Source organism: Quercus robur, chromosome 8, assembly GCF_932294415.1.
Source record: "Quercus robur chromosome 8, dhQueRobu3.1, whole genome shotgun sequence".
In the NCBI taxonomy this organism is placed as follows: Eukaryota; Viridiplantae; Streptophyta; class Magnoliopsida; order Fagales; family Fagaceae; genus Quercus; species Quercus robur.
The window spans coordinates 41,263,491-41,290,396 of NC_065541.1; the positions used below are offsets into that span (position 1 = coordinate 41,263,491).

At 38.7% G+C, this 26,906-nt stretch overlaps 2 protein-coding genes and 1 non-coding gene across 11 annotated transcripts in view; all 3 read left to right on the forward strand.

The window, feature by feature from the left end:
* Positions 1-414: 414 nt before the first annotated feature.
* Positions 415-26,906, forward strand: part of LOC126695537 (callose synthase 12) — a 62,855-nt gene continuing 36,363 nt past the window's right edge. The window contains exons 1-2 of one of the 4 annotated variants that reach the window (XR_007646045.1): positions 415-5,928; positions 6,962-7,239. Coding sequence is in view for 2 of the 4 variants with exons in the window: in XM_050392331.1 (XP_050248288.1) it covers positions 583-5,922 (5,340 nt within the window). In the remaining 2 variants the exon portion in view is untranslated. Of the gene's footprint in view, positions 5,929-6,961; positions 7,297-26,906 lie in introns of those variants that run through there. The other 3 variants (XR_007646044.1, XM_050392331.1, XM_050392330.1) reach the window with 3 other exon arrangements.
* LOC126698019 (small nucleolar RNA J33) lies at positions 3,569-3,648 on the forward strand. The gene has a single exon (XR_007646380.1). It is a non-coding gene; the product is annotated as a small nucleolar RNA J33 (small nucleolar RNA).
* LOC126695538 (two pore calcium channel protein 1A-like) overlaps positions 18,846-26,906 on the forward strand; it is a 189,160-nt gene continuing 181,099 nt past the window's right edge. For 2 of the 6 annotated variants that reach the window (XR_007646046.1, XM_050392341.1), the window contains exons 1-5: positions 18,853-19,217; positions 20,371-20,514; positions 20,615-20,722; positions 22,965-23,060; positions 24,276-24,406. Coding sequence is in view for 5 of the 6 variants with exons in the window: in XM_050392341.1 (XP_050248298.1) it covers positions 19,086-19,217; positions 20,371-20,514; positions 20,615-20,722; positions 22,965-23,060; positions 24,276-24,406 (611 nt within the window). In the remaining variant the exon portion in view is untranslated. Of the gene's footprint in view, positions 19,218-20,370; positions 20,515-20,614; positions 20,723-22,964; positions 23,061-24,275; positions 24,407-26,906 lie in introns of all 6 variants that reach the window. The other 4 variants (XM_050392343.1, XM_050392342.1, XM_050392340.1 and 1 more) reach the window with 4 other exon arrangements.

Below are 26,906 nucleotides of genomic sequence, written 5' to 3' on the forward strand. Positions count from 1 at the left end.
TGCCAATCCAATCGTAACTGTCTTCTTCAATCTTAACGGCTAAGTGAGCAGACATTCAGGAAAAAAAAATAATACCAAAAAAATTATACAGACCTGAAATTCCGGCCGGAGATTGGAGATCATACAAATCTAACTTTCAACAAAAACAAAAAAAAAAAAAACCAGAAATTTTATAATAATAAAAAGTTCAAGGAGTATAACAAAATTTTGTAATATTTTAGTAAATTAATTTATTTTCAAGACTCAAAACTCTTCTTCTTTGTTAAAAAAAAAAAAAAAAAAACCACACATTATTATTATTATTATTTTTTAATAACAGAACACGCCACAAAACTGCTTGCGCACGTTGTTACTTGTAAGATTTTGTTTCGTGTCTAAAAATACATAAATAAAAGAAAACAAGTTAAAAAAACCAAAAACAAAAACCCCCCAACGCGTAAACGCGCCCATTCCTCTTTTTTCTATTTGCCTTTTGCATTTCCCCCCTTTCTGTTTTTGATTCGCTGGGCACGTTCTGCCCATCTCTATCTCTCTCTTCTCCAAACTAAAAACCAACCTCGATTTTCACTAAACCCGAACACTATGAGCTACCACCGCCAACGTCCACCTCCGAGCCCGAACCCGAGACAAACCCGGCCCAGTCCAGCCCCACCGCCATTAGAATCCGATCCATACAACATAATCCCCATCCACAACCTCCTCGCGGAGCACCCGTCGCTCAGATTCCCGGAGGTCCGAGCCATTACCACCGCGCTCCGAGCCGTCGGCGACCTCAGGAAGCCGCCGCACAACCAATGGGCTCCGCACATGGACCTCCTGGACTGGCTCGCCCTCTTCTTCGGCTTCCAGAACGACAACGTTCGCAACCAGCGCGAGCACCTCGTTCTCCACCTCGCCAACGCTCAGATGCGCCTCTCTCCTCCGCCGGACAACATCGACGCCCTGGACGCCGCCGTTTTGCGCAAGTTTCGGAGGAAGCTCCTCAAGAACTACACCAACTGGTGCTCCTATCTCGGCAAGAAATCCAATATCTGGATCTCCGATCGCCGCGAGGCCGCCGCCGATCACCGCCGGGAGCTGCTCTACGTGTCGCTCTTCCTTCTGATTTGGGGTGAGTCTGCTAACCTCCGCTTTGTTCCTGAGTGCATTTGCTTTATATTTCATAACATGGCCATGGAGTTGAACAAGATCTTAGAGGATTACATAGATGAGAACACCGGCCAACCTGTGCAGCCCTCGGTCTCCGGCGAAAACGCGTTTTTGAACTGCGTTGTGAAGCCGATTTACGAGACGATTAGGGCTGAGGTGGAGAGTAGTAAGAATGGCACTGCGCCGCACAGTGTGTGGCGCAATTACGACGACATTAACGAGTACTTTTGGAGTAAACGGTGTTTTCAGAAGCTCAGATGGCCGATTGATTTAGGAAGTAATTTCTTTGTGACGGGTGAGGGTGGCGCGAGAAGAAAACATGTAGGGAAGACTGGTTTTGTGGAGCAGAGATCGTTTTGGAACTTGTTTAGGAGCTTTGACAGGCTTTGGGTGATGCTTGTGTTGTTTTTACAGGCGGCGATTATTGTGGCGTGGGAAGAGAGGAGATATCCATGGGAAGCTCTGCAGTCTAGGGATGTCCAAGCGAAAGTTTTGACAGTGTTTTTCACTTGGAGTGGGATGAGGTTTTTGCAGTCTCTGCTGGATGCAGGGATGCAATACAGTTTGGTTTCGAGGGAGACGATGGGGCTTGGCGTGAGGATGGTGATGAAGAGTGTGGTTGCAGCCATGTGGATCTTGGTTTTTGGTGTGTTTTATGGGCGGATATGGACGCAGAGGAATCGCGATAGGAGGTGGTCTGCAGAGGCTAATAGGAGGTTGGTTACTTTTCTTGAGGTGGCATTGGTTTTCATTTTGCCGGAGCTTCTGGCCGTGGCGCTCTTTGTGATTCCATGGATCAGGAATTTCCTCGAGGAGACGAATTTGAAGATCTTTTATATGTTGACTTGGTGGTTTCAAGGGAGGACCTTTGTGGGTCGTGGGTTGAGGGAAGGTCTTGTGGATAATATCAAGTACAGTTTGTTTTGGATTGTGGTGCTTGCTACCAAATTTTTGTTCAGTTACTTCTTGCAGGTTAAACCGATGATTGCCCCAACGAAAGCATTGTTGGATTTGAAGGATGTGCAGTATCATTGGTATCAGCTTTTTAACAATAGCAACAGATTGGCAGTGGGCTTACTGTGGATTCCTGTTATTCTGATTTACCTCATGGATATTCAGATTTGGTATTCAATCTACTCGTCTTTTGTTGGGGCGGGTGTGGGATTGTTTCAGCACTTGGGTGAGATTCGAAATATTGAACAGTTGAGGTTGAGGTTCCAATTCTTTGCAAGTGCTATTCAGTTTAATCTCATGCCGGAGGAGCAGCTGTTAAATGCAAGGGGGATGAGGAACAGGTTTAAGGATGCCTTTTATCGATTGAAGCTGAGATATGGGCTTGGTCGGCCCTATAGGAAGCTTGAATCTAGTCAGGTTGAGGCGAAGAGGTTTGCTTTGATATGGAATGAGATAATTTCGATTTTCAGGGAAGAAGACATCATCTCTGACCGTGAGCAGGAGCTGTTGGAGCTGCCCCAGAATTCTTGGAATGTCAGGGTCATTCGATGGCCTTGTTTCCTCCTCTGTAATGAGCTTCTGCTTGCGCTCAGTCAGGCCAAAGAGTTGGTAGATGCTCCTGACAAGTGGCTCTGGTATAAGATATGCAAGAATGAGTACAGGCGTTGCGCTGTGATTGAAGCTTATGATTGTATCAAACACTTGCTGCTTGAGATTATCAAACGCAACACAGAAGAGCATTCCATTATGACCGTATTTTTTCAAGAGATTGATCACTCCATTGAGATTGAGAGGTTCACTAAAACATTTAACATGACTGTTCTGCCTCAGCTTCATACCCAGTTAATCAAACTTGTTCAGCTATTGAACAAGCCAAAGAAAGATCCTACCCAGGTAGTGAACACTCTGCAAGCCATTTATGAGATTGCTAAACGGGACCTTTTCAAAGACAAGAGGAGCATTGACCAGCTGAGGGAGGATGGTCTGGCTCCTCGTAGTCCAGCTTCCACACAGGGGCTGCTTTTTGAGAATGCTGTTGAATTGCCTAATTCAGATAATGAGACATTCTATAGGCAGGTTCGGCGGTTGCACACAATTCTTACCTCTCGGGACTCAATGCACGATATCCCAGTAAATCTTGAGGCAAGACGCCGAATTGCCTTCTTCAGTAATTCACTTTTCATGAACATGCCTCATGCCCCTCAGGTTGAGAAAATGATGGCCTTCAGTGTTCTGACCCCTTATTACAGTGAAGAAGTAATCTATAGCAAAGAACAACTCAAATCTGAGAATGAAGATGGTATTTCGATCCTGTACTATTTGCAGACAATTTATGCCGATGAGTGGAAAAATTTCATGGAGAGAATGCGCCGAGAAGGGATGGTGAGGGATACCGAGATATGGAATACTAAGCTGAGAGATCTCAGGCTTTGGGCATCATACAGGGGTCAGACACTCTCCCGAACTGTTAGGGGAATGATGTATTACTATCGGGCTCTTAAGATGCTGGCATTTCTGGATTCTGCATCGGAGATGGACATTCGGGAAGGATCACAAGAACTTGGTTCGATGAGGCGAGACAGCGGTTTTGATGGTTACTCCTCGGAAAGGTCACCATCTTCTAGGAGATTAAGCAGAGCAAGCAGTTCAATGGACTTGTTACTCAAAGGCCACGAGTATGGTACTGCATTGATGAAATTTACATATGTGGTTGCCTGCCAGATATATGGAACTCAGAAGGCAAAGAAAGATCCACATGCCGAGGAAATCTTGTATCTAATGAAAAACAATGAAGCCCTTCGAGTTGCCTACGTTGATGAAGTTTCCACTGGGAGGGATGAGAAGGAGTTTTATTCTGTTCTTGTGAAGTATGATCACCAATTGGAGAGGGAAGTGGAGATCTACAGGGTAAAGTTACCTGGTCCCTTGAAGCTTGGTGAGGGAAAACCAGAGAATCAAAATCATGCCATCATTTTCACTCGTGGTGATGCTGTCCAGACTATTGATATGAACCAAGAAAACTATTTTGAAGAGGCACTCAAAATGCGCAATCTGTTGGAAGAATTCAGGCATTATTATGGTATCCGGAAGCCTACTATCTTGGGAGTTAGGGAACACATTTTTACAGGTTCTGTTTCATCACTTGCTTGGTTTATGTCGGCTCAGGAAACGAGTTTTGTCACCTTGGGGCAGCGTGTTTTGGCGAACCCTTTAAAAGTTCGAATGCATTATGGCCATCCAGATGTGTTTGACAGGTTTTGGGTCATGACTCGTGGTGGGATCAGTAAAGCTTCCAGAGTGATTAATATCAGTGAGGACATTTTTGCTGGCTTTAACTGCACATTGCGTGGAGGGAATGTCACTCACCATGAATACATCCAGGTCGGCAAGGGAAGGGATGTTGGGTTGAATCAAGTATCCATGTTTGAGGCCAAGGTGGCTAGTGGAAATGGTGAGCAAGTTCTTAGCAGAGATATCTACAGGTTGGGTCATAGGTTGGACTTCTTCCGAATGCTGTCATTCTTTTACACTACTGTGGGATTCTTTTTCAACACAATGGTGGTGATTCTGACTGTATATGCATTTCTGTGGGGCCGACTCTATCTTGCTCTTAGTGGTGTTGAGGCTTCTTCTGAGGCTAGTACTAATAACAATGCAGCACTTGGTGCAATCTTGAATCAGCAGTTCATCATCCAGCTTGGTCTGTTCACTGCCCTTCCGATGATAGTGGAAAACTCTCTTGAGCATGGGTTCCTTCAAGCTATCTGGGATTTTCTGACAATGCAGCTCCAGCTTTCATCCGTATTCTACACGTTCTCAATGGGAACTCGTGCCCACTACTTTGGCCGTACTATTCTTCATGGTGGTGCAAAATATCGGGCTACCGGGCGTGGTTTTGTTGTGGAACACAAGGGTTTTGCCGAGAATTATAGACTCTATGCTCGTAGCCATTTTGTGAAGGCAATTGAACTTGGGTTAATACTTGTAGTTTATGCATCACACAGTCCTATAGCTGGCAACACATTTGTTTACATAGCCTTGACCATCACTAGTTGGTTCCTGGTTGTGTCATGGATTATGGCCCCCTTTGTGTTCAATCCTTCTGGATTTGATTGGTTGAAGACAGTTTATGACTTTGATGACTTTATGAACTGGATTTGGTTCCGTGGCAGTGTTTTTGCAAAAGCTGAACAGAGTTGGGAAAGATGGTGGTATGAGGAGCAAGATCATCTCAGGAACACTGGCATTTGGGGTAAAATAATGGAAATAATCTTAGACCTCCGATTCTTCTTCTTCCAGTATGGGGTAGTATATCAACTAGATATTGCAGCTGGAAGTACCAGCATTGCTGTTTACTTGTTGTCTTGGATCTATGTATTTGTGGCTTTTGCGATTTATGCGGTAATAGCATTTGCTCGGGATAAATATGCGGCAAAAGAGCACATATACTATCGTCTAGTCCAATTCCTTGTGATTATACTTGCAATACTTGTGACAATTGCTCTGCTGCAATTTACGGCTTTCACATTTATTGATATTTTCACTAGCATGTTAGCATTCATCCCCACTGGGTGGGGCCTGATATTGATTGCCCAAGTACTCCGGCCCTTTCTGCCTACTCTTGTTTGGGAAAGCGTTGTTTCTGTGGCTCGACTATATGATATAGTGTTCGGAGTAATTGTCATGGCTCCTGTGGCATTACTGTCATGGTTGCCTGGGTTTCAGTCAATGCAGACAAGGATCCTTTTCAATGAAGCATTTAGTAGGGGCCTCCGCATTAACCAGCTTGTTGCAGGAAAAAAATCCAATGACTTATAATTTGAGGTAATTTCCTGATTCCAATTTCTAACCCTATTCCTTTTCCTTCCTTTGGTAGAATCATTTTTATTCTTGGCATAAGCTATGTATTTTTCTGTATAGTATGGATTTATTCTTCTTCATGGATGCACAAAAAATATGGGAGTATTGAGTAGAGTAAATTTGTTGACAGAACTTTGTTTTGTGTTAAAGTACTCAACCTTCCTTTTTCTTAAAATTTGATCAGTACACACTGCTTAGCTTACTGTGTCTGACATGAAGGTTCTTTTCCATGATTGCTATCTGGTCTGACTGATATGAATTTTGTTGTATTTCTAGCATGTTATCAGACAATGGGCAAATGGCTTATTTAAAAGGTGGCTGTCTAATTGAATCAAAACAATGTTTGGTTTAATGTCAAGAACAATGGATGTTGTTTACTTCTTTGAGAGGGAGAGGGGGGTGTATGATGAGCATTTAGTTTGTCTTGTTGCTATTGGTGTTTATTTGTTGACACTTTCTCTAGCATTGCATGTACTAGTTTTGCCTTGATTTTATTTATTTATTTTTTTATGTGTGTGTGTGCTTGCCCCTTTGCTCTCTGTTATTGTCTGCTTTCCTTGTGGCCTTCCAAAATTGACCTTATTTTTTCACTCAAAAGCTCCAGAATAGTTTGATTTGCTATGAATTCTGTTCCATGTGACACTCGATTAGATACTTGACTCCACAGTAAAACTTATAAAATTATTCCATAAACCCAGTATATACTGTCTCCTTGTCACACAGGGGTAGGTCCCCTGTGTGGGATCCATAGGTGGGAGTGTCCTTATGTAAGAGGAGGGTGCAATACACCAGTCTCCAGATGCACTGAATAATTTCACGTAAACTTGGCCATTTTGAAGTCTTGGTTAATGATGATGTGCGTATGTTTAAACCTTTTTATTTATTTAATTGGGTTTATTTATTTTGAAGAGATGACTGGGTTAAGTTAACTATTATCTAATATATATCCTACGGAACTTCCAGCTGTTACTCAAGAGAGTTGCATCTTGTTTTGCAGGTTTGATTTTAGCACGAGGTGTAGAGAAACAATAGAATTGGAGAAGATTGATTTGTTTTTGCTTTGTGGAGGTTCTTATGTGCACGTCAGAGTGGACTTCCATTTTATTTCATTTCAATCTCAGTCAGGAGGTAAAGGACAATACCATGTGATGCTTTATTGCAGGCTTCATTTTACCTTTAGTAATGTAATTAGTTAAAATTTCTCATATTTGATATTTGGTCGGGGGGCTCTTATTTATATGTGCTCAACTTCCCACTTCCCCCATATTTCTAAAGGTACAGCTCTTGGCATAGTGTTTATACAGAGTACAGAGAATAGTGTGGTTTTGCTCAGATTTTTAGAGTATTTATTATTCTTTTATCAGAAATTGAGGTGGTATTTAATTTATTCAAGCTTAAGACATACTTTCTTGTCCTAGCTACAAGAAGTCACGCCTTACCATTCTATATTTGCCATTTTACTATGTTGAAGTGGATGGCGAAAGCAGAGGAAAAGAAAAGAAAAGAAAAACATTGTGGAGACTCTTTTGCAGCGTTGTTTTCTATTTTATGGTTTGGATTATTTTCTTAGTTCTTCAAAGATACAAGTAATAAATAGGGCTCTGATCCATTTTCTTTCTGGGCCGGATCCTATTAGACCTCAGTTTCAACTTCCATGCACGTTACCTGTCATTTGCCTTTTCTCAAATCCTCGAATGCCCTTCCAACCTCGGCTTAGGTAAGATAGAATGAAATATGGCTTTTGAGCTAATATTATTTAAAGCGAGAACTTTGGAGGCGGGATGTTCTTAAGATTGGGAAGCCGTTTGGGTGAAATGAATTTTTCGTTCCTTCTTTTGGTGCTAAGATGTCCCAAGTTTTGACTTTTGAGCACCTTTTTAATTCCTGGGTATTTGTAGGCTTGCATGGTCCTGTACTCGAATATGCAAGGAACGTTTCTCAACTGAATCAATGGAACATTTTTTTTTTTCCTTTTGAATAGGAATCGTTGAAACATTACCAAAAGTGACACAGTTGTCATTTACTACCTTTTTTTTTTCTTTTCTTTTTGTACATGTAATAAGAACATAAGAAGATCAGAAACAAGACTATCCCAATGAAAGTTGAGAAAATGATTTATTTAATTTAATGGGATCCATGTCAATGGAAGCGGGTTTGATTTGTTACTGTGGGAGAGACTGTGGGCAAGAAGCCATTGGTTTGAGACAGTGAAGGTAAGCTATTTCAACTCTTTTTTCCGAAAATTCTTTGTTCTTGTTTGTACTTTGTAGTACTAGAGTCTAGTAGATATGATTAAGAAGAAAGAAAATAATTAATGCTTTTTTGACTTTTCGTTTTTGGGAGCGTAATGTACGTGGTCGAGCGTCGGTTGTACTGTCAAACTCAAATATATACAAACGGGCCTTGGTGCTTTAAAAGTTTAAGTGTGCGTTTGTTTCAACTCCTAAAAGTTGAAACTAGTTGAAACGCACATTTTTATAAAAGCTGGAGACAAATGTGCGTAACTTTTTGGAAAAAGTTGCATTTTTAGCCAAGGCAAAAAACACGCTAAGAACGCGCAAATGTTATGGACCATAGGAGGTTCATAAACCAAAACACGCATGGAAATTTTAACTATTCGTTGGGCTAGATAGTCAATTACGAAAATACCTTGATAAAAAGTCATCAGTTCTCACGCCTGGAGCACTCTCACGCCTCTCATCTCATCTCTTTGCTCTCCTTTTGCCCTGAAGCTCACTCTCACGCCTCTCATCTCAAGTATAATCAAAATACAAACCCAAAAACATAATCTTAAAATTAATCAAATTACAACAATAAAAGCAAAAAAATTCTTGCTCTCATAAAACTGATATAATTTAAACAACAAATCTTAAATCAAAACAACAACAACAACAGCAGATCAAGAACAGAAAAAAAAAAAAAAAAAAAATTAGAACAACAATAAATGATCAAGAAAAAAAAAAAAAGAAGCCGATTTGACAAATCTAAAATCAGAAACAACAACTAATCAAGAACAAGGAAAAAAAATAGAAGCCGATATGACCCCTGGTTGCATGCACTCCATAGTGAGGAGGAGCAGCAGTGGCGGTGTGGTGGAGCAAAGATTATTTCTCCTTTTTCTCCATGCGTGTCTGTGTGTGTTTGAAGATAATGACACCAAAAAGGCAAGCAAGATTATGGAATCAAGTATCATAGAGAGCTAGAGAATTTATGGAATCAAGTAGAAAAAGAAAAAAAAAAAAAGAGAGCAGAGAATGAGAGAGCTGGAGAAATAAGGAGAAAGGAAGGCTCTAGAATCAAGTGGAATGTAAAGGAAAAAAAGAGATGATGGAATCCTATGGGTATACGTGTGTGTTGGACAAAATGCAAGAGGAAAAAAAAAATGAGGAAAAGTATGGATGAAAGAAAGGCAAAGAATTAGAAATCACTATATAAAAATACTACCACAATATTTTCATAATATTTTCACAATAACTTTTAAGTAATTAGCTAATATTGGTGAGTAAAAATATAATTTCAGTGGTAGGTTCAAATTAGAACTAGTAACAACTTTCCATATAAGATTTTGTTATGACTTGTGAAAGTATTGCAAAAAATATTGTAGATGTAACACTTTTTGTTGACAAATATAATTGTTGAGAATGAATAGAAAAAGAAAAAATAAATATTAAAAAAGAATAATTTTGATTAAAAAAGTGGGTAAGCAAAAGTTAAATGTCACTGTTGATTGTCCAAACAGTACAAAAATTTGCCTAACCTGCTGGAGATGCTCTTATATATACATTGTCATTTTTGGTAATTTATCCCTCGAACTGCCACTTTTATAAGTGCTAGCCAAACACTCAGCTTTCTGAAAATGTACATTTTCATTATGCACTTTTTGAAAACTCCACTATTTCATTATGCACTTTTACAAAAAGTTGAACCAAACTCACCTTAAATAGTGTCTGTTTGTTTCCACATTTTGAGCCCAAAAAGGGTTTTTTGAAAAAAGCTAGGCCTAAAATTGCGTTTGGTTAAGCCCAAAACGCAACTTTTTGATAAAAGTTGCGTTTTGGGCATAAGCCAAAAACGCGGACTAAACGCGGAAAATTTATGGACCTCTGAGGGTCCATAAATGAAAACGCGCACTGCACGTTTGATGGGTTACCGTTGCTGATGATGGAATTACGGAAAGACCCATGAAATTAATCAGTTCTCTCAACGCCTAACCTCACGCCTCCCATCTCTTCTCTCTGCTCTGCCCTCTCTGTGAGAAATCAACCCAAAGAACAGAGAAATTATAACCAACCCATACCCATGAGAAATCAACCCAAAGAACATACAGAAAAATCATTACCCAAAACACAAACCACAATCCAAAACTACAGAAATCAAATAGCACAAACCCACGGCCAAACAACTATAAACACGTAGAAAGACAGAAAGAAAGAAGAAGAAGAGGAAGACGAAGAAAGACCGAACCCACAATGTTGGGTTCGGATTCGATTCCGTATCCAATGACTTCAAGGTCGTGAGGCTTCTCAATGTTCAGTTCAGGCCCGCGAGCAATTTGCTTCATATAAGTCAAGAAGCGGAAGTGTATAGCGTCAGTAGTGGTTTGTGGAGAGTTTCTGGAATCAAGTGGACAAAAAAAAAAAAAAGAGATGAAATTGAGAGAGTTGGAGAGCTTCTGGAATCATCAAGTGGAAGTAAAGGAAAAATAAAAGAGGAAAGAATGAAAGAATGAGGAGCTCCTGGAAAGTGGAGCTGTGGAAGTAAAGAAAAAGAAAAAGGAGAGGATGTGGACAAAATAATGTATACGTGTGTGGTGGACAAAATACAAGAGAAAAAAAAAAAAAAAAGGAAAAGGAAATGTATGGAGGAAAAAAAAAGGACAAAGAATTAGAAATCACAATTTAAAAATATTACCACAATATTTTCACAATAAATTTTAAGTAATTAGCTAATATTAATGAGTAAAAATATAATTTCAGTAATGGGTTCAAATTAGAACTAGTAACAACTTTTCATATAAGATTTTGTTATGATTCTTGTGAAAGTATTGCAAAAAATATTGTGGATGTAACATTTTTTGTTGAAAAATATAATTATTGAGAATGAATAGAAAAAGAAAAAATAAATATTAAAAAAGAATAAATTTGATTACAAAATAAAAATTAAAAAATTGAATAGGCAAAAGATAAATGTCACTGTTGATTGTCCAAACATCACAAAAATTTGTCTAACCTGCTGGAGATGCTCTTATATATACATTGTCCTTTTTGGTAAATTATCCCTCAAACTGCCATTTTTATAAGTGCTAGCCAAACACTCAGTTTTTTCAAAAAGCACTTTTTAACAGTTTTTACCAAACACTCAGCTTTTTGAAAATGCACTTTTTCAATTATGCACTTTTTGAAAACTCCACTTTTTCATTATGCACTTTTACAAAAAACTGAACCAAACTCACCCATAGAAGGGAACATTGATGTGCCATATGAAAGGGAAGGGGCCATCTTTATATCAATTTAGAACAATCTAACAATATTTGTGGGCATCAAAATTTAATTCGAGGGTTACTAATAAAAAGGATATGATAATTTTTTTTATTACTATACAAATTTAACAGGAAAAAGTTAAAGAGTTTTCTATTTCAACACTTTCTAGTGTTTCCAACCGAGATATTTGACTCAAAATTTCCTTCCTCACTTGTAGCTATAATAATAATTGTAGGGACACGATTCTCAAATGGCCCAACAATGACGTTGGGCTCGCGCGTGAAGGATCCCTCACAATAAAATTTGTAGAGAGTGGGCTTGAAAGGCTAGCGTTTGTTCACGGGGCGTTGGTTCAAACTGGATTTTAAGGAGCTTAGATAAGGAAAGGTTTCAGCCTGGATTTCCAAGCCCCACAACTTTATAACTTGATGGATTGGACTCCTCGGATAAAGCCCGAGGAGCACTTAATGCTTTTCTCCGGTTACCCGGCGATGGGTTTTTCGTGGTGTTGTACATATATTATCCGGACATTCTCCTCCCTGGAGTTTTTCCCAGGAAGTGAGATGGGGTCCTTTTCTTTGTTACCTTACGTTTTCTTTTATACTAGCCTACGTTCGTTATCCTTCGTCCACGTGTAGGGTCGACTTTTTCAGGACAGATATTTGTCCCGTCAGTCTAATCCCGAAATGGTTTGGAGATGGTCAATAAAGCCTAAGAATCTGGTTCTGTCAGGTGCAATGTCATATCAATGAAGGGTATTAAGGACTATTTCCCCGAGATATTTTCTGATCTTTTAAGCTTGCTTGTATGCCACTTTCATCAATGGGACTTTGGGTTTGCCGAGGACTAAGCTGTCCTCGGCTGTATCTTCGGGCCACTTCGGGCTTACTATTTTTGAGCCTGGGCCTTGGCCTCCTTCAGTTTGGGGCCTGTGGACTCCTCATGACCGAGCGGGCCGAGCCCACAAACTATTGTGCCCCACATTAGCCCCTCAAAACCCTGCTGTCCAACGTCCTGGTTGGAAAGGTGGGTTTTGGTAATATCAAGCCTTTATTGCGGTTCATTCAATTCAGCCCTTGATCAACGTTGGCGACTCTTCAACTCCCCGAGGAATGCGCCGGTCTACAAGACGTTTCCCTCAATTTGCGCACGTTGCTATTATGCCGTTTGGTTATCTGAAGCGTGCCTTTAATACTTTCCCATTTACGAGACCTCCCAGATCTAACGGTTGCTGATGGCGTGGAAGAATGAAACGACGTGTTCTTATTTATAGATTTCCCTGGGGATCTGAACGTGGTATATACCATTTTCTTCGTTCCCTATATAAAGAGAGAAGACAAAAGGCGATTTTCTCATATCTGAATCCCTCAGGCCCTTCTCAGAGTTCACTTCTTTCATCTGGTTATCCCTTATCCAATAATACATCCACCATAGTAGTCAGCCATGAATAAACCCTTCCTCTCCCAGAAACGCCATGTCCGAACAAAACTTGAGATGGCTCGGTCGGGGTAAGGATGGCGGAGACTTAAGATTTGCCTCCCCATTCTTTTAGCCAAAATCCGAAGCAGGGACTCGTCACATCCCACTTTCGGTGTGACTGAGTTGAAAACCTCCATTATCATCTCCACCCGCTCTCTCATAAGCATACCTAATATGGCTTCAATGTGCTAAGAGTTAGGATTGAGGCAGGGACTAAATGCCCTTGCTTCTTCCTCTCTTTGTTCACTGGCGCCATCCTTTGATTCCCCTTCTCTCTCTTTTGCTCCTTTCTTTTTCTTTTCATCTCTTCTCTCTTCTTTTCCTCCTTCTTACTCATGTCCTCCATCTTCTTCATTCATCTCCTCCATCTTCTGCTTATGTCCTCCATCTTCTTTTTCCTTTGCGCTCCTTGCTGACAAGAGCTTGCTGAAGTGCTTCCATGTGTTCCAATTCTTCTTCCTTCTCCTTCTCCTTCATCTTTTTCTAAAGAAGGTTCTTCTCCTGATATGAGCAGTATTGAGGCAGAGATTAGAGAGACGTTGAAGGCGAGTTTAAAAGACACCTGGCCGTTTAGTGATCTGTATTGCGGATGCTATTGTTGCTTTTAGCAATTCATTTTTTGTATAGGCTTGTTTAAGCCCTTCTTTGTACGTTGTAATAATCTCTCATATTAATAAAAGTTATTGTTATTCTACTTCGCATGTTCTGTTTATATGTTTTAATAACTTTGCAAACACTGCTCGGCACAATAGTATAGCATTTGAATCAACGACAACTTAGGCCAAAATATTTGCTAATAAAAAGATTCCACCATAACTTAAACAGAATTACTTAACATAACAATGCCGACCAGGGAGGGATGACACTTACCTCAATATTATCCAAGATGAGGACTGAGTATTCGATACGGTGTAAGGAATAACTATCCGAGGACATGTCATCCGCTAAACGAACAGTTTCCTTAGGCTATTGAATTAGGGGGTCATTTTGCCATCTTAACATACTGGCTTTAACATTTTGCAGTACTCGAGCCGAGGACTTTCCTGTCCGAGTACTTGGTTTCCTCATAGGCTTGGGTCCGAGGACTTCGCACAGCCTGGGTTTTGTTTAGGACTTATGCTTTTTCTTTTAGGAACTTGGTTTCCCCATAGGCTTGAGTTCGAGGACCACGCAAGTCCTAGGTTCTGTCCAAAACTTGTAAGATATTTTTTTTTTTTGTACTTGGTTTCCTCATAGGCTTGGGTCCGAGGACCATGCAAGTCCTAGGTTCTGTCCAAAACTCTTTGAGTTCAAATTCTCCCTTTCATCAGGCATTTCCCAAGGCGCCGAGCAGGGGTTGTCCTCGGCAGCGGCTATTGCTCGGCGTGGGCCACAGTACCTGGGCCCTCATGCAAAGCGGGCCTGGGCCGCGAATTCAATTACCTCACGAATTAAGAGATATTTCTACAACCCCTGGCCACGCAGTACTCTTTGACGTCCCAATGATCGAGGTGCGCCTTTACGAGACTTCTTTAATCTTGTGGTTGCAGTTGACATTGGAAGTCGAGCCAGAACCATTTTGTCTGTAGCGTTCCTTTGGACGCCGCGTGAGTTGACTGCCACCACCTTGTCTTTTCAAATAAATAGGAGGGAGAGAGAGTTGCTTTATATACGCACCAATCCTTTAGTTTTCTCCCACATCATAAATCCCATATCTGGTGCTATCCTCCCTTAGCATAGCATGTTTAAGGCGAGGCTCGGGAAGAAAGAACTCTCTCCGTCGCAGAAGCACCGTGTCCTTATGAGACTCAAAATGGTAAGGTATGGGCACAGGAAGCATAAGTTCAGGAGAATACTCCATTTCGACCGAGGGGGAAGGGTGTTTCTCCCTCTTTTAGTCAAAATCCGCAGCAGGTTCTGCTCATGCCAGAATTTTGGTATGTCAGAAGAAAGATTTTCCGCCATCAGCGCCTCTGCTTTGTGGCAGGCGAATATTTAGAGAAAGCCCCTCAACTTCCCACTCCCTGCATCTTTCCTTCAACGGTGTCAGGCTCAAGTTGGGTTCTCTCTGCACTCTAGAGCTTCGAGGTTGCGGGCCCCAGGCTGGGTTCTTTTGCTGCCCGAGTTTTGGTCATGTAGAAGCACTGAGGCAGAAGGAGGTCTTGAAGCAGTAGCCAACCTATTTTCTGTGCCACCTCCTCGGCTTTGTTTTATATACTTTTTCTTGTATCTTCCTATTCAGTTACGTAGTGAGCTTTGACACAAACTGATTCCAGCTTTTCATTGTACGCTGTACTATTTCTTTGTTTCAATAAAAATGGAAATTTCTTTACTTGTTTTGGATACTGTTCCTTTGACAACACTACTTTGTGAATGGGTGTGCCCTATGTGTGTGTTTCTTCAAGAATATTTAGAGCAAAATAGCTTAAAACATAATCTAATTAACTCCAATTTATCAATACTAGCAGGCATTATATCGATAATTCATAGTAAATCAAACTTAGGAAACTAACCGGGATAACAGTTGAATATTCTGTGACAAGCGCGTGAATATCGTCCAAGGCTGATAATCTCTAAATAATCCATCCGAGCAATCGACTGGGAAGTAGGGGACTCCGATGGTGCTTTTGTGTACTTGGTTTCCCCATAGGCTTGAGTCCGAGGACCATACAAGGCCTAGGTTCCGTCCAAAACTTATGGTTTTTATTTTGTGTACTTGGTTTCCCCACAGGCTTGGGTCCGAGGACCATGCAAGGCCTCATGCAAGGCCTTGGTTCTGTCCAAAACTTGTAAGATTTCCTTTTTTGTACTTGGTTTCCCCACAGGCTTGGGTCCGAGGACCATGCAAGGCCTGGGTTCTGTCCAAAACTTGTAAGATTTCTTTTTTGTACTTGGTTTCCCCACAGGCTTGGGTCGGAGGACCATGCAAGGCCTGTGTTCTATCCAAAACTTGTAAGATTTCTTTTTTGTACTTGGTTTCCCTACAGGCTTGGGTCCGAGGACCATGCAAGGCCTGGGTTCTGTCCAAAACTTGTAAGATTTCTTTTTTGTACTTGGTTTCCCCACAGGCTTGGGTCCGAGGACCATGCAAGGCCTGGGTTCTGTCCAAAACTTGTAAGATCTCTTTTTTGTACTTGGTTTCCCCATAGGCTTGGGTCCGAGGACCATACAAGGCCTTGGTTCTATCCAAAACTTGTAAGATCTCTTTTTTGTACTTGGTTTCCCCATAGGCTTGGGTCCGAGGACCATACAAGGCCTTGGTTCTGTCCAAAACTTGTAAGATCTCTTTTTAAGTAGTCTTTTCTCTATACTTATTTATTTTTCGAAGGTTAGCCCCTAGGCCAGGGAGGGGAGAGTTGGCTTGAGGCCGGAAGCCCCTAGAGCTGCCCGCGCCGTTAGCAGTGCAAGGCGTAGCCCTTAGCAGAAGCTTATGGCGGAGCAACGCCTGCATGTCGCCGGAGATGGGAAAAAACTCGTGAATCTCTGCTTGCTAGAGAGCTGACTCATGCGCCACCCGTGCCAACGCGCAAGCCTTCCCACAGACGGCGCCAATTGTAGGGACACGAATCTCAAACGGCCCAACAATGACGTTGGGCTCGCACGTGAAGGATCCCTCACAATAAAATTTGTAGAGAGTGGGCTTGAAAGGCTAGCGTTTGGTCACGGGACGTTGGTTCAAACTGGATTTTAAGGAGCTTAGATAAGGAAAGGCTTTAGCCTGGATTTCCAAGCCCCACAACTTTATAACTTGATGGATTGGACTCCTCGGATAAAGTCCGAGGAGCACTTAATGCTTTTCTCCGGTTACCCGGCGATGGGTTTTTCGTGGTGTTGTACATATATTATCCGGGCATTCTCCTCCCTGGAGTTTTTCCCAGGAAGTGAGATGGGGTCCTTTTCTTTGTTACCTTACGTTTTCTTTTATACTAGCCTACGTTCGTTATCCTTCGTCCACGTGTAGGGTCGACTTTTTCAGGACAGATATTTGTCCCGTCAGTCTAATCCCGAAATGGTTTGGAGATGGTCAATAAAGCCTAAGAATCTGGTTCTGTCAGGTGCAATGTCATATCAATGAAGGGTATTAAGGACTATTTCCCCGAGATATTTTCTGATCTTTTAAGCTTGCTTGTATGCCACTTTCATCAATGGGACTTTGGGTCTGCCGAGGACTAAGCTGTCCTCGGCTGTATCTTCGGGCCACTTCGGGCTTACTATTTTTGAGCCTGGGCCCTGGCCTCCTTCAGTTTGGGACCTGTGGACTCCTCATGACCGAGCGGGCCGAGCCCACAAACTATTGTGCCCCACAATAATAATAATAATAATAATAATAATAATAATAGTAAGAAAAATTTTAGTTTTAAACAAGTTTGGAGTTATTATTTTTTTAATCCATTATAGTGATTTATGAGATTATCCATTTTTAAGAGTGATGCTATGAATGGGATAGGATATCCCTAATTTTCTTAAAACGAGCTTTCTTATATATTAATATTAAAATTTAAAACTGAAAATGTTTTTTTTTTTTTTTTTTGTTAAACAAGTAGCAAGAGGCTGTAATCCCAATAACACTTGGTAAATTCTAATTGTGTTTGTTATCTATGAATTAAATTACTAAAAGAAAAGAGAAGTGTTTTGGACAAAGAATAAGAAAGAATAATCTTAAGCATTAAAATTATAAAATTAGAAGTTAGAATAGACTGTTTTTGACAGGAATCAATCAAAACTGATATATAAAATAAAAAGAAAGGGGGAGGTCATGAAAAGCAGGTGAGGGCGCACAGTCCCAATCCATCCCTTTCGGCCGACTTACATTCCAATTTCCAGGTCGGCTGGGACAACTACGTATAAATTGATCCAAGTTCTATCGCTATCTACATCCACAATCTTCTTCCGCACTCCTTGCCAAAAAGCAAAAAGCTGCCACATGTCCCATCCCAAAAAAAAAAAAAAAAAAAAGCAAAAAACTACACTCTCGTATTTTAAAAGAATGATATTAGGGTTCTCAAAACAAAAGAGAGAATGATAGTATGAGGTCAATTTTATGATAGCTCCAATAAGATCGCCTCAATGTTAGGAATCCATTGGGTTAATTATTGCTTTTCTTTTTTCACGAAATGGTTTATTACTTACTTGCTTTCATTGATAGGAAACTAATCATAGCATGCACTATCTTGAATGCTTGCATCATATTATTATTATTGTTATTATTTTTAACATAGTAGTGTTACACAAGTATGCTTGGAGAAATTTCTTTGGTGGTCAAATGACCATTCATGAACACTACGCGCATAATGATCATTCCACAAATACAAAGTTCTTGTAAGATGTAAAAGACAAGGGTCGAGATTCAAGTTTCTAAGAAGAAGGTTCATACGCGTATAAACTTAGATTAGATTAAAGTATAATTTCTATCTTGTATAAAAAAGATGACCATTCATGACACATGATTAAAAATAAATAGTTTGTCAAATTATATTTAGGATTTTATGTTAATTAAATTTAGTGTAAGGCAACAAAAATAAAAATAATGTAATCTAATAATGGATTTGTTAAAAAGATACCTAAGCTCTTATAGCTTCTACCTCCCGAAGTTTTGCTTTTTATCTCACATTTCTTCTAAAAAAAGCAAAAAAACTAACTTTTTAAAAAATAGGTTAACTTAAAATTTTTTGTTTCACTTTTAACAAATAAGCTACCGAAAACTAAGCGATACTAAACAGATATCATCCACAAAAAAACTTTTTTAACTAATTTCATTTCTTTCTGATATTAAAAATATGTAATTCAGGAGAGGCTAAATATTAGTGCATATTTGATTGTTACACATAACTGTACACACACTTTGGAGTAAAACCGTGGCTTCATATCACAATTTGAGCTCCATAAACATTGCTACTCAAAGAGAGCAAGAAAGAGTGCATGGAAGGAGGCATGAGGGGTACCTCATGGGAACATGACTCATCGAAACCCGACACTGAAGCCAAAGTTGAAAGTCACATTTGAGATATTTTATTAATAGTAACGAAGATTCATTTCATAACAGTCTCACTTCTACGTCTCCGATCAAAGTCTTTATTATCTTCACCACCTCTCTCTCTCTCTCTGTCTCGGTTTCTCTGCTTTTGTTGTTTTGAATTGAAACCAATTATCATTTTGGTTTCAGTTTTCATTTGTCTCTTATAGATGGAGAAGCCCCTGCTAAGCGGAGAAAGCAGTAGAGCTACTGCGGCTGGTCGCAAGAGAGAGCACCATAATCGTTCTGAGGCCATTGCTTACGGCTCGAATTTTGAAAAGGCTGCTGCTCTCGTTGATCTGGTTCGTTTCATTCTTTGTTTCACTTTTTTAATGTATCCAATAATTCATCTTCTTTCCCTTTTAAGAAAGTGTTTATTTTTTGGGGTGTGTTAAGATTAGAGTTTTGGTGAATGTAGTTGTGTTTTAATGGTGAATTTGATAATGAGTTTTGTGTTTGGTAATTATGTAACTATGTAATGAATGGTTGTAGTTATAGTTGTTTAGGCTTATTTTATTTGTTTTGGATGTGGAATTTTGGAGGATTTAGATGTGATTTGGTGATGTTGATGTGAATTTTCAAATGGGTTTGTGTTTGATAATATATGTAGTGGGATAAAAATTAGATATAGTACCTTATTAGGTTCTTAATTGTTCAAACACTTGGTTACATTTGCCAATAAGACATAAATAGCATTATGCTTCTTGTTAATACTGATTTTTGAAGTCTATTTCATAATGGGCTTGTTTTTAGAATTTCAAAGTAGGTTTCCATGAATACAAGTTAAATTGAGCTTTTACCATAGAAGAAAATGAAAAAGGAGAGTCATATGAGAATTCAAATTGATTTTGAAAAAAATTAATATCTTGTAATGTGTGGTGATAGAATCATAGAAGGGGTGGCACATTAATCCGTTTGACATTTACCATACATTGGTAATATATGTTGTTGTTGTTGTTTTTTTTTTTTTTTTTTTTTTTTTCAAATATTGTCCTTCCATTTTATGATTGCAATCTTTCGTGATTTTGTTGAAAGCCTTTAAAGTACATGATGAAATCAGGGATATATTTCTGAAGTTTCTTTTTAATAATTCTTTTAACGTGTGTACCTAACCAAAGAAGAAGTTCATTGATGTGCATCTCTTTTTTAATTTTTTATCCTCATAAGCTGTCCTTTGTTTTACATTGGATTTTGTGATATTTGGAAGACTTACAAATTGTGTAACCAAGAAAGAAACAAATAGAAATTTTTAGCCTTGTCTACCATTTCTCTCTCTGAACAACTATATAACATTATTTGAGATTTTCAGTCGTTACTTCTTTAATATTCTTATTCTCAAAATTTTCTAACAAATGATTACTTTTTATTGGTTATTGGCTGAAAATGCTTTCTGCAGGCTGTAGTCTAACAAATGATTACTTTTTATTGGTTATTGGCTGAAAATGCTTTCTGCAGGCTGTAGATGGTATTGGTTTACCCGAGGAAATTCTGGATCAATCAAACTTCCAGAGTGCTGCAAAATCCTACCTCGTTTTTATTCGATTTGATTTCTTTTGGTCCCTCAATTATTTTGCAATGATAATCCTAAATTTCTTAGAGGTTGGTTTTCTCCCCCCAACCCCCCCCCCCCCCCACCACCCCCTTTAATTTTGGTAAACCATGGTATTTATTTATTCTGAACTCTCTAAACTCTGTGCAGAAACCTTTGTGGTGTTCCAACTATTCTACAGATTCTTGCAATGATAGGGATTACTACTTTCTTGGGCAGTTGCCCTACTTAACTGGTGGGGAGTCTCTTATTTATGAGGTAAGAGTTAGATATTTAGAAGAATTGTATATGACCTCTAATTTTAATAATAATTATTTAAATTGGAAATGTTTGAAAACTATTTAGGAATCTAGTTTATAGGACAAAGCCACTTCTGTTTAGCATCTGTTTGCTATCTTTGTGCCAAGTGGTTACCTTATATATTTGAAATGATTGGAGTTTCTTGTTGATGTAGGACCTTTAAAATTTTTGCACCAAATTAGGATTATTAATGATATTTTGAAGGGTTCTTGAATAGGTTTGATGTTTAAAGGTGTAGGTAAGGTTAAGTAATAAAAATATTGGATCTTGAATGAATTTGAAGGCTTTTTGGTGTCAAAATGGTGAATGGAACATGAAACAAAAATAGATAAAGCCTAAGCAACCACGTTTAAGTTTCCTAAGAAATCACACCCTTAAGGATTAAAAAAGAAAATTAGCTGCTGGAATTTTATTAAAGTCAATCTCTTTATCTAAATTTTATTGTCTAAATAGTACATAGAAGGCTATTACAAAACCCAATTGTAGAAAGGACTACTAAGTGCTAATCACCTCTTTTCTAGAAGGACCAAGAATCCTAATAACAAAGCAAAGTAATTAAGTACTTCTAAATCAAATAGAAAAAGACTCAACATATAATTAGACACATGGGCATGTAGTACAGCTATGAAGCACGAGTACGTTTTTGAATTCGGGTGCCAAACTCAACAATTTAAAAAAAAAAAAAGATGCAGGTGCGACGCTTAAAAAATTATTAAAAATATTTTTATTTATATTTTTAATATATTGCTAAGCATATTTTTTCACATTATATAAATATATACCAAATTTAAGAGCAGTATTAAATAACAACTAAAAATGATGTTCATAAATTAAATACAACCCACATAACTAAAACATTTCATGAAAACAAAATAAAAGATAATCAAACCTAAGTCACAACATTATTACAGCCTATATAAAAAATAATAAAAAAATAAAAAAATCAGATCACAGACACATTTAGTAATAGTCAGAGCATGTGAGAGCTATGAAAAACTAAGATAGAAAGCTTGAGATTGATACCTGAGGGGAGACGGAGAGCAGAGTGTGAGTGAGTTGAGAGTTGAGAGTCTTGAGAGTGAGATTGTGTGAGTGTGAGAGAGGGGAGACGGAGAGCAGAGGCCAGAGAGCCGTGGCGTGGAGCACAAAGACCAGAGAGGGAGAGAGCTGAAGATGAGAACTGTAGACTGAGATATAGGGTTTTTGTCCAAACGGTGCGTTTTGCAACTTTTTTTTTTTTTTTTTTTAAATTTCAGCCAAACGGTGCGTTTCGCACCTTTTGTTTTTTGAATTTCGGCCTGAATCGGCCGGTTCGGCGCCGGTATCGGTGGTTGCGGCCGATACGGACCGATTCGGCCCGAATCGGCGCGTATCGCGCCGAAAAAAGAAAAAAGGAACACGGCACCGACGCGCAGGCAGCGGCGTCGCCCGCAGCACCCCGCGTCGGACGCGGGTTCGGCGGCCAAAATGCCGCGTCGGTGCCGTGTAGCTAAATACGCTTGGTAGGTTTTGAATCCATGACATCACGGTCCAGCCAAACTTCTGAAAGAAGGAAGTTCCATTTGAGTCGATGGTCATTGGACTTGATAAGAAAGTTACAAGTGAAATTTTGATCTTTTGAAAAAGATTATGATGAATTGTTGAAAGTTTCTTTGATAATGGCAGTAAGACCTGTTTAAAAATCTGTCTTAAAGGAACAATATCCTCAGTTTGTCTTCTTTGATCAGAAGTCTCAGGTTTGATCCATTATGAGTAGGGTCTGTAGTTTGGTTATGCATAGAAAAGAATAAATAAATAAAGAGCATGGCCATTTGTTGTATCTTTGTTAATGGATGTTGGATTGTGGGTAGGTGATCATTATCAAATACTGATAACCTGTTAATGATGTTTTCTAGGGGGGCTTTTTTTGGTTATTCGATCATATTAGGTCTAGTGTTAGAAGGTGTTGATTGAATACATAGCATGTCTAGGATTTATGTTATTTATAGTCTGGTTAGTCTTAGAAATGATGCATGGTGTTGAGGTGGTACATAAATCTTGTACTCGAACTACAGAATGTTTAATTTTGGGCATGTTGCTAGATCCCTAAGGTGTATTTGAGCATCTCAGCTTAGTTTTTTTGTACCACTAGTTTCCTTGGTTTGATGTATTATAGAGACAATCTTTTGCAAGTTTCATTAGTTTCTGCTTTTTTTTGCAGGGCATATGTCTATTCATACTTGTGATACATACCTTCTTTCCAATTTCATATGAAGGGTACCGTCTTTATTGGAAAAGTCTTCTTAATCGATTGAAGGTACTTCCTGATTCTTTCTCGTATAGTTATTTTCTGACTTACCAAAAAGTGAAAGAAATTGATTTCCTGGTTTTTAATTTTTACCAAGAAGCCTTTTTTGATAATCAGAACCTTCTGTATATATCTTGTACTAGGTATTTAAATTTGTGACTCAAATAACTGATAAGTTCACCAAAGAAAGTAAATCTTTCATGAGATTGACTTCTTTAGTTATTTAGCTGATGCTCTCTTAGTTGTATTATTAACCACTTATCTTTTCATGCTGCTTCAGCGGATTTTCTCTTTGGTTGTCATTCTGATCTTCTTTCACCTTTAGTTTGTATTGAAATGTTTCTAGATGTTGTTGCATTTTGGTTCATTGAATATGTTCTTAATATTGAGATGACTTAACCTCATCCTTACTTGTATTCTTCTCATCCATGTTCATATTCTTATTTTGGTTGCATTTTTTTAAGTGCACATGTTGCTTCTTGAGTGACCATTTTGCACCTTTATGCACTTTATCATAACTTTGTTTGCATTTCTTTTGTATATTTCCAGTTCCGGTGTACTAGGTGTGCCCTATTTTAGTAAAATCTTTACTTACTAAAAAAAATCTGATTTCTTCATATGATAGTTACTTGATGATAAATGCATATTAAATGCAGTTTGAAAAAAAATAAAAGGTTAGCAAGTGGATCTAATAGAAAGAGTTCCTATCAGGAGTTGGTTTGATCAAGGTTAAAGTATTGACCATGTAAGACAGCCTGAAATTGCCTTTGATATATAAAAAAATTATATATTGTTTTTTCTATGATTTGGATGAAGGCCCAAAACAATGGTCTATGATTCAAGCTGTGAATAGATCGAAATGCATATTTTGTTGATAATGAAAAGAAGTCTCAAGCAATGAAATATCCTTGATAGAAAGTAAAATGTAGCCTTTTGATTTCTAAATTTTCTTTCCATTAATTTTTGGATTAGTTTGAGTAGCGGCAACAACAAAAACATCAACAGCGTCCACAATGATTGGACTGGAATAAGAAACAGTGTATCTTTGAGATCATATGATCTTACGGTTTATAATGCAATTCATATGTTGACCCTTTTATATGTAGGCCAGAGAAGAAAAAAGTCTGGTGCTGACATATATTTGATTTATCTGTTGAAAGTTCAATGTTGTGATATTCTGTTCCTTTAGTCTGATTGTGAAATTTCCATTTTTGTTTTTTTCAGGTGGCTTTGCTGTTAATTTGGGTTGCTGATATACTGGTTTATGCTCTCTATTTGTCTTCAGGGGGCTTTGATTATCTTCCTTTTAGAATTGCACCATATATCAGAGTTGTGTTTTTCATGCTGAACTTTAGGTACTGTGTGGTAAAACCCTTTTTTTTTTTTAATTACCCGTATCTTTGTATGTGTGTGCATGCCTAGAATTTAGATGTAAGGAAACATGGGCTTGTACACTGATTTTGCAGAGGTTAAGTCTTATGAACTTATACTTCCCAAGGTACATTTAAAAAGTTATGCTTTGAAATGAAAAAATTGCAGTAGGGTCCTCTAAAACAAGAAATCAAGATAGTCCTTTTTTCATGGTGAGAAAAGAAAGAGAACGAGGACAATAAGAAAGAAAAGAATGAAGATGAGGTGACAGCACAATGTGACTCCTCTACTTATGATATATAAGAGAAGAGAGAGAAGAGGAGGGAGAGAGAGATGGGAAGAGAAAAGCTCTTTCAAAATGCCAGTCAGCATTTAATTATTGTTAAGGCTGATTCTGTGTTATACTTATACCAGAACTATTAATAGGCTTTAGAAGCCCTAGAAACAGCTAGGAACCTTCTAGAACTTTCCCAAGAAATATTATAGTATGCTAAGACTCTAATTTCCTTTACAAAGACTTCCCAAAATTAATAATCATGTCAATCTTTAATAATATACATCCCCTGTCCAGGGATCATATATCCTTGACTCAAGAATAACCAAATAAAATATAAAAACTTAATTAACTACCATGGACACTTATTCTTGGGCTTTGCCTTAGCCTTAGGCTTCCAAAGAGAATGTCCTTTCTTTAACCATGTTATGATTCCGCCATCACAAATGTTGCCAAATCAATTAAATAGCTAACTTAGCTCCACCTCACCTAGCTACTAATGGACCTCAAATGCCTTTCGATGTCTCTCTCCCTCTAACATCTCCCTCTTCAAGGTGAATGGTGAATTTGTTTTTTGTTGATAACATAGGAGAACTTCACTCAGATTAGTTGCACGTCGTAGAGCATACTGTACAACAATCCTCATTGTTAATCGAATTTGTTGACCATCTCTTTCTTCATTGTCTGGTGGCTAAGGATCTATGGTCTATGATTTTGGGCTTATTTGGAGTAATTTTTGTTATGCCAAAGTCTGTTGTTGAGCTCCTAGCTTCCTGGCAAGATTGGTTTGGTCGTCATCGAAATGGACATATATGGATGGTCATTCCCCATTATTTGATGCGGTGTCTTTGGTGGGAAAGAAATAGTAGATGCATTGAAGATAAAGAGAGATCCATGCCAGGCCTAATTATTCTTCTTTAGAACCTTATTGGACCGGTTGTCAACTTTGGGAAACAAACCCTTATCTTATATTCTTTTTTTTGATAGGTAAAAAAGATTATATTCAAAAACACAACCTCATGCAAAAAAACATAAGGCAGAGAGAAAAATACATAGGGAAAAGAAAGAGTGAAAAGAAAAAGAAAAGGAAAGATACTAAGTACAAAGGAGGGAGCTAAGGAATATAGGGAGAGAATCACTAGAGGTGAGTCCCCACGCCCTAGACCAATCAAACAAAGTGCCACTAAAAGAGGCCAATAGCTGGTCATTCAAGCTATCCATGTCCTCAAACATCCTCCTATTTTGCTCCCTCCAAAGACACCACATCAAGCATAAAGGAGCTAAATTCCAAATGCTAGATGAATGCTTTCGAAGCCAATTCCACCAACCAAAAAGAGTATCCGCAATCGATCTTGGCAAGACCCAAGAGAACCCAATCGATCTACCCCTGTATACTTCCTGTGTACTGGGTGTCTCTTTTATTTTATTTTATTATATCAATAAATCTTAATTACTTATCATAAAAAAAAACCTCCCTCTTCATTCATTCTCTCTCCTGTAGCTGGGATCGAGGAATTTTATGGCGGTGTCTCTTTTTTGGTGGTTTCTTTGATGGTGGGTGAGCATGAGACCATTATTGGGAATGTTATCATTTTACAAGTCCTTGGAATTCAAGAGCTTTCAGTTGTTCATGTGTCCGAAGATTTGTTTCTCACTCTCTCTCCACGCCTTGGTGGACAGTACTGATTGCAATTTTGATAGGTAGGTTGCTTACCTTGAGATAGTGGTCATTAGCTTTATCTCTTGTGGGACATTGGTAATGGTCATTAGCTTTATCTCTATTCGAGATGCAATGGGTGGTCCCAATGAATATAGATGTTTGTGGGCTGGAAAGGGAGATCTCTTTGCCATTTGAGAAGTGTAGTTTGGGTGGTAGTTTCACTTTGTCTTATGAGGACAATTTGGTGGGAGAGAAATTACAGTACATTTCGTGATTCCAAGTTTAATAGAACATCTTTATAATTCATTTTTGTATTATCCTTGTATGACTGGATGCTGATCATAGGTAGATATCATTGTGATTCTCTCTTTTTTAATTTTTTGGTTGTAATTTGTTGAGGAGGATTTAATGTTTTCTCCATTTTGTACTTGTTCTACCTTTTCTACTAAGATTTTTATCACTTATTAAGAAAAAAAATTCATTGCTTGTCTTCAAGTGAATGGAGTTGGAATCAAGAAGACCTAAGAGCAGTTAAATGAAAAATGAACCA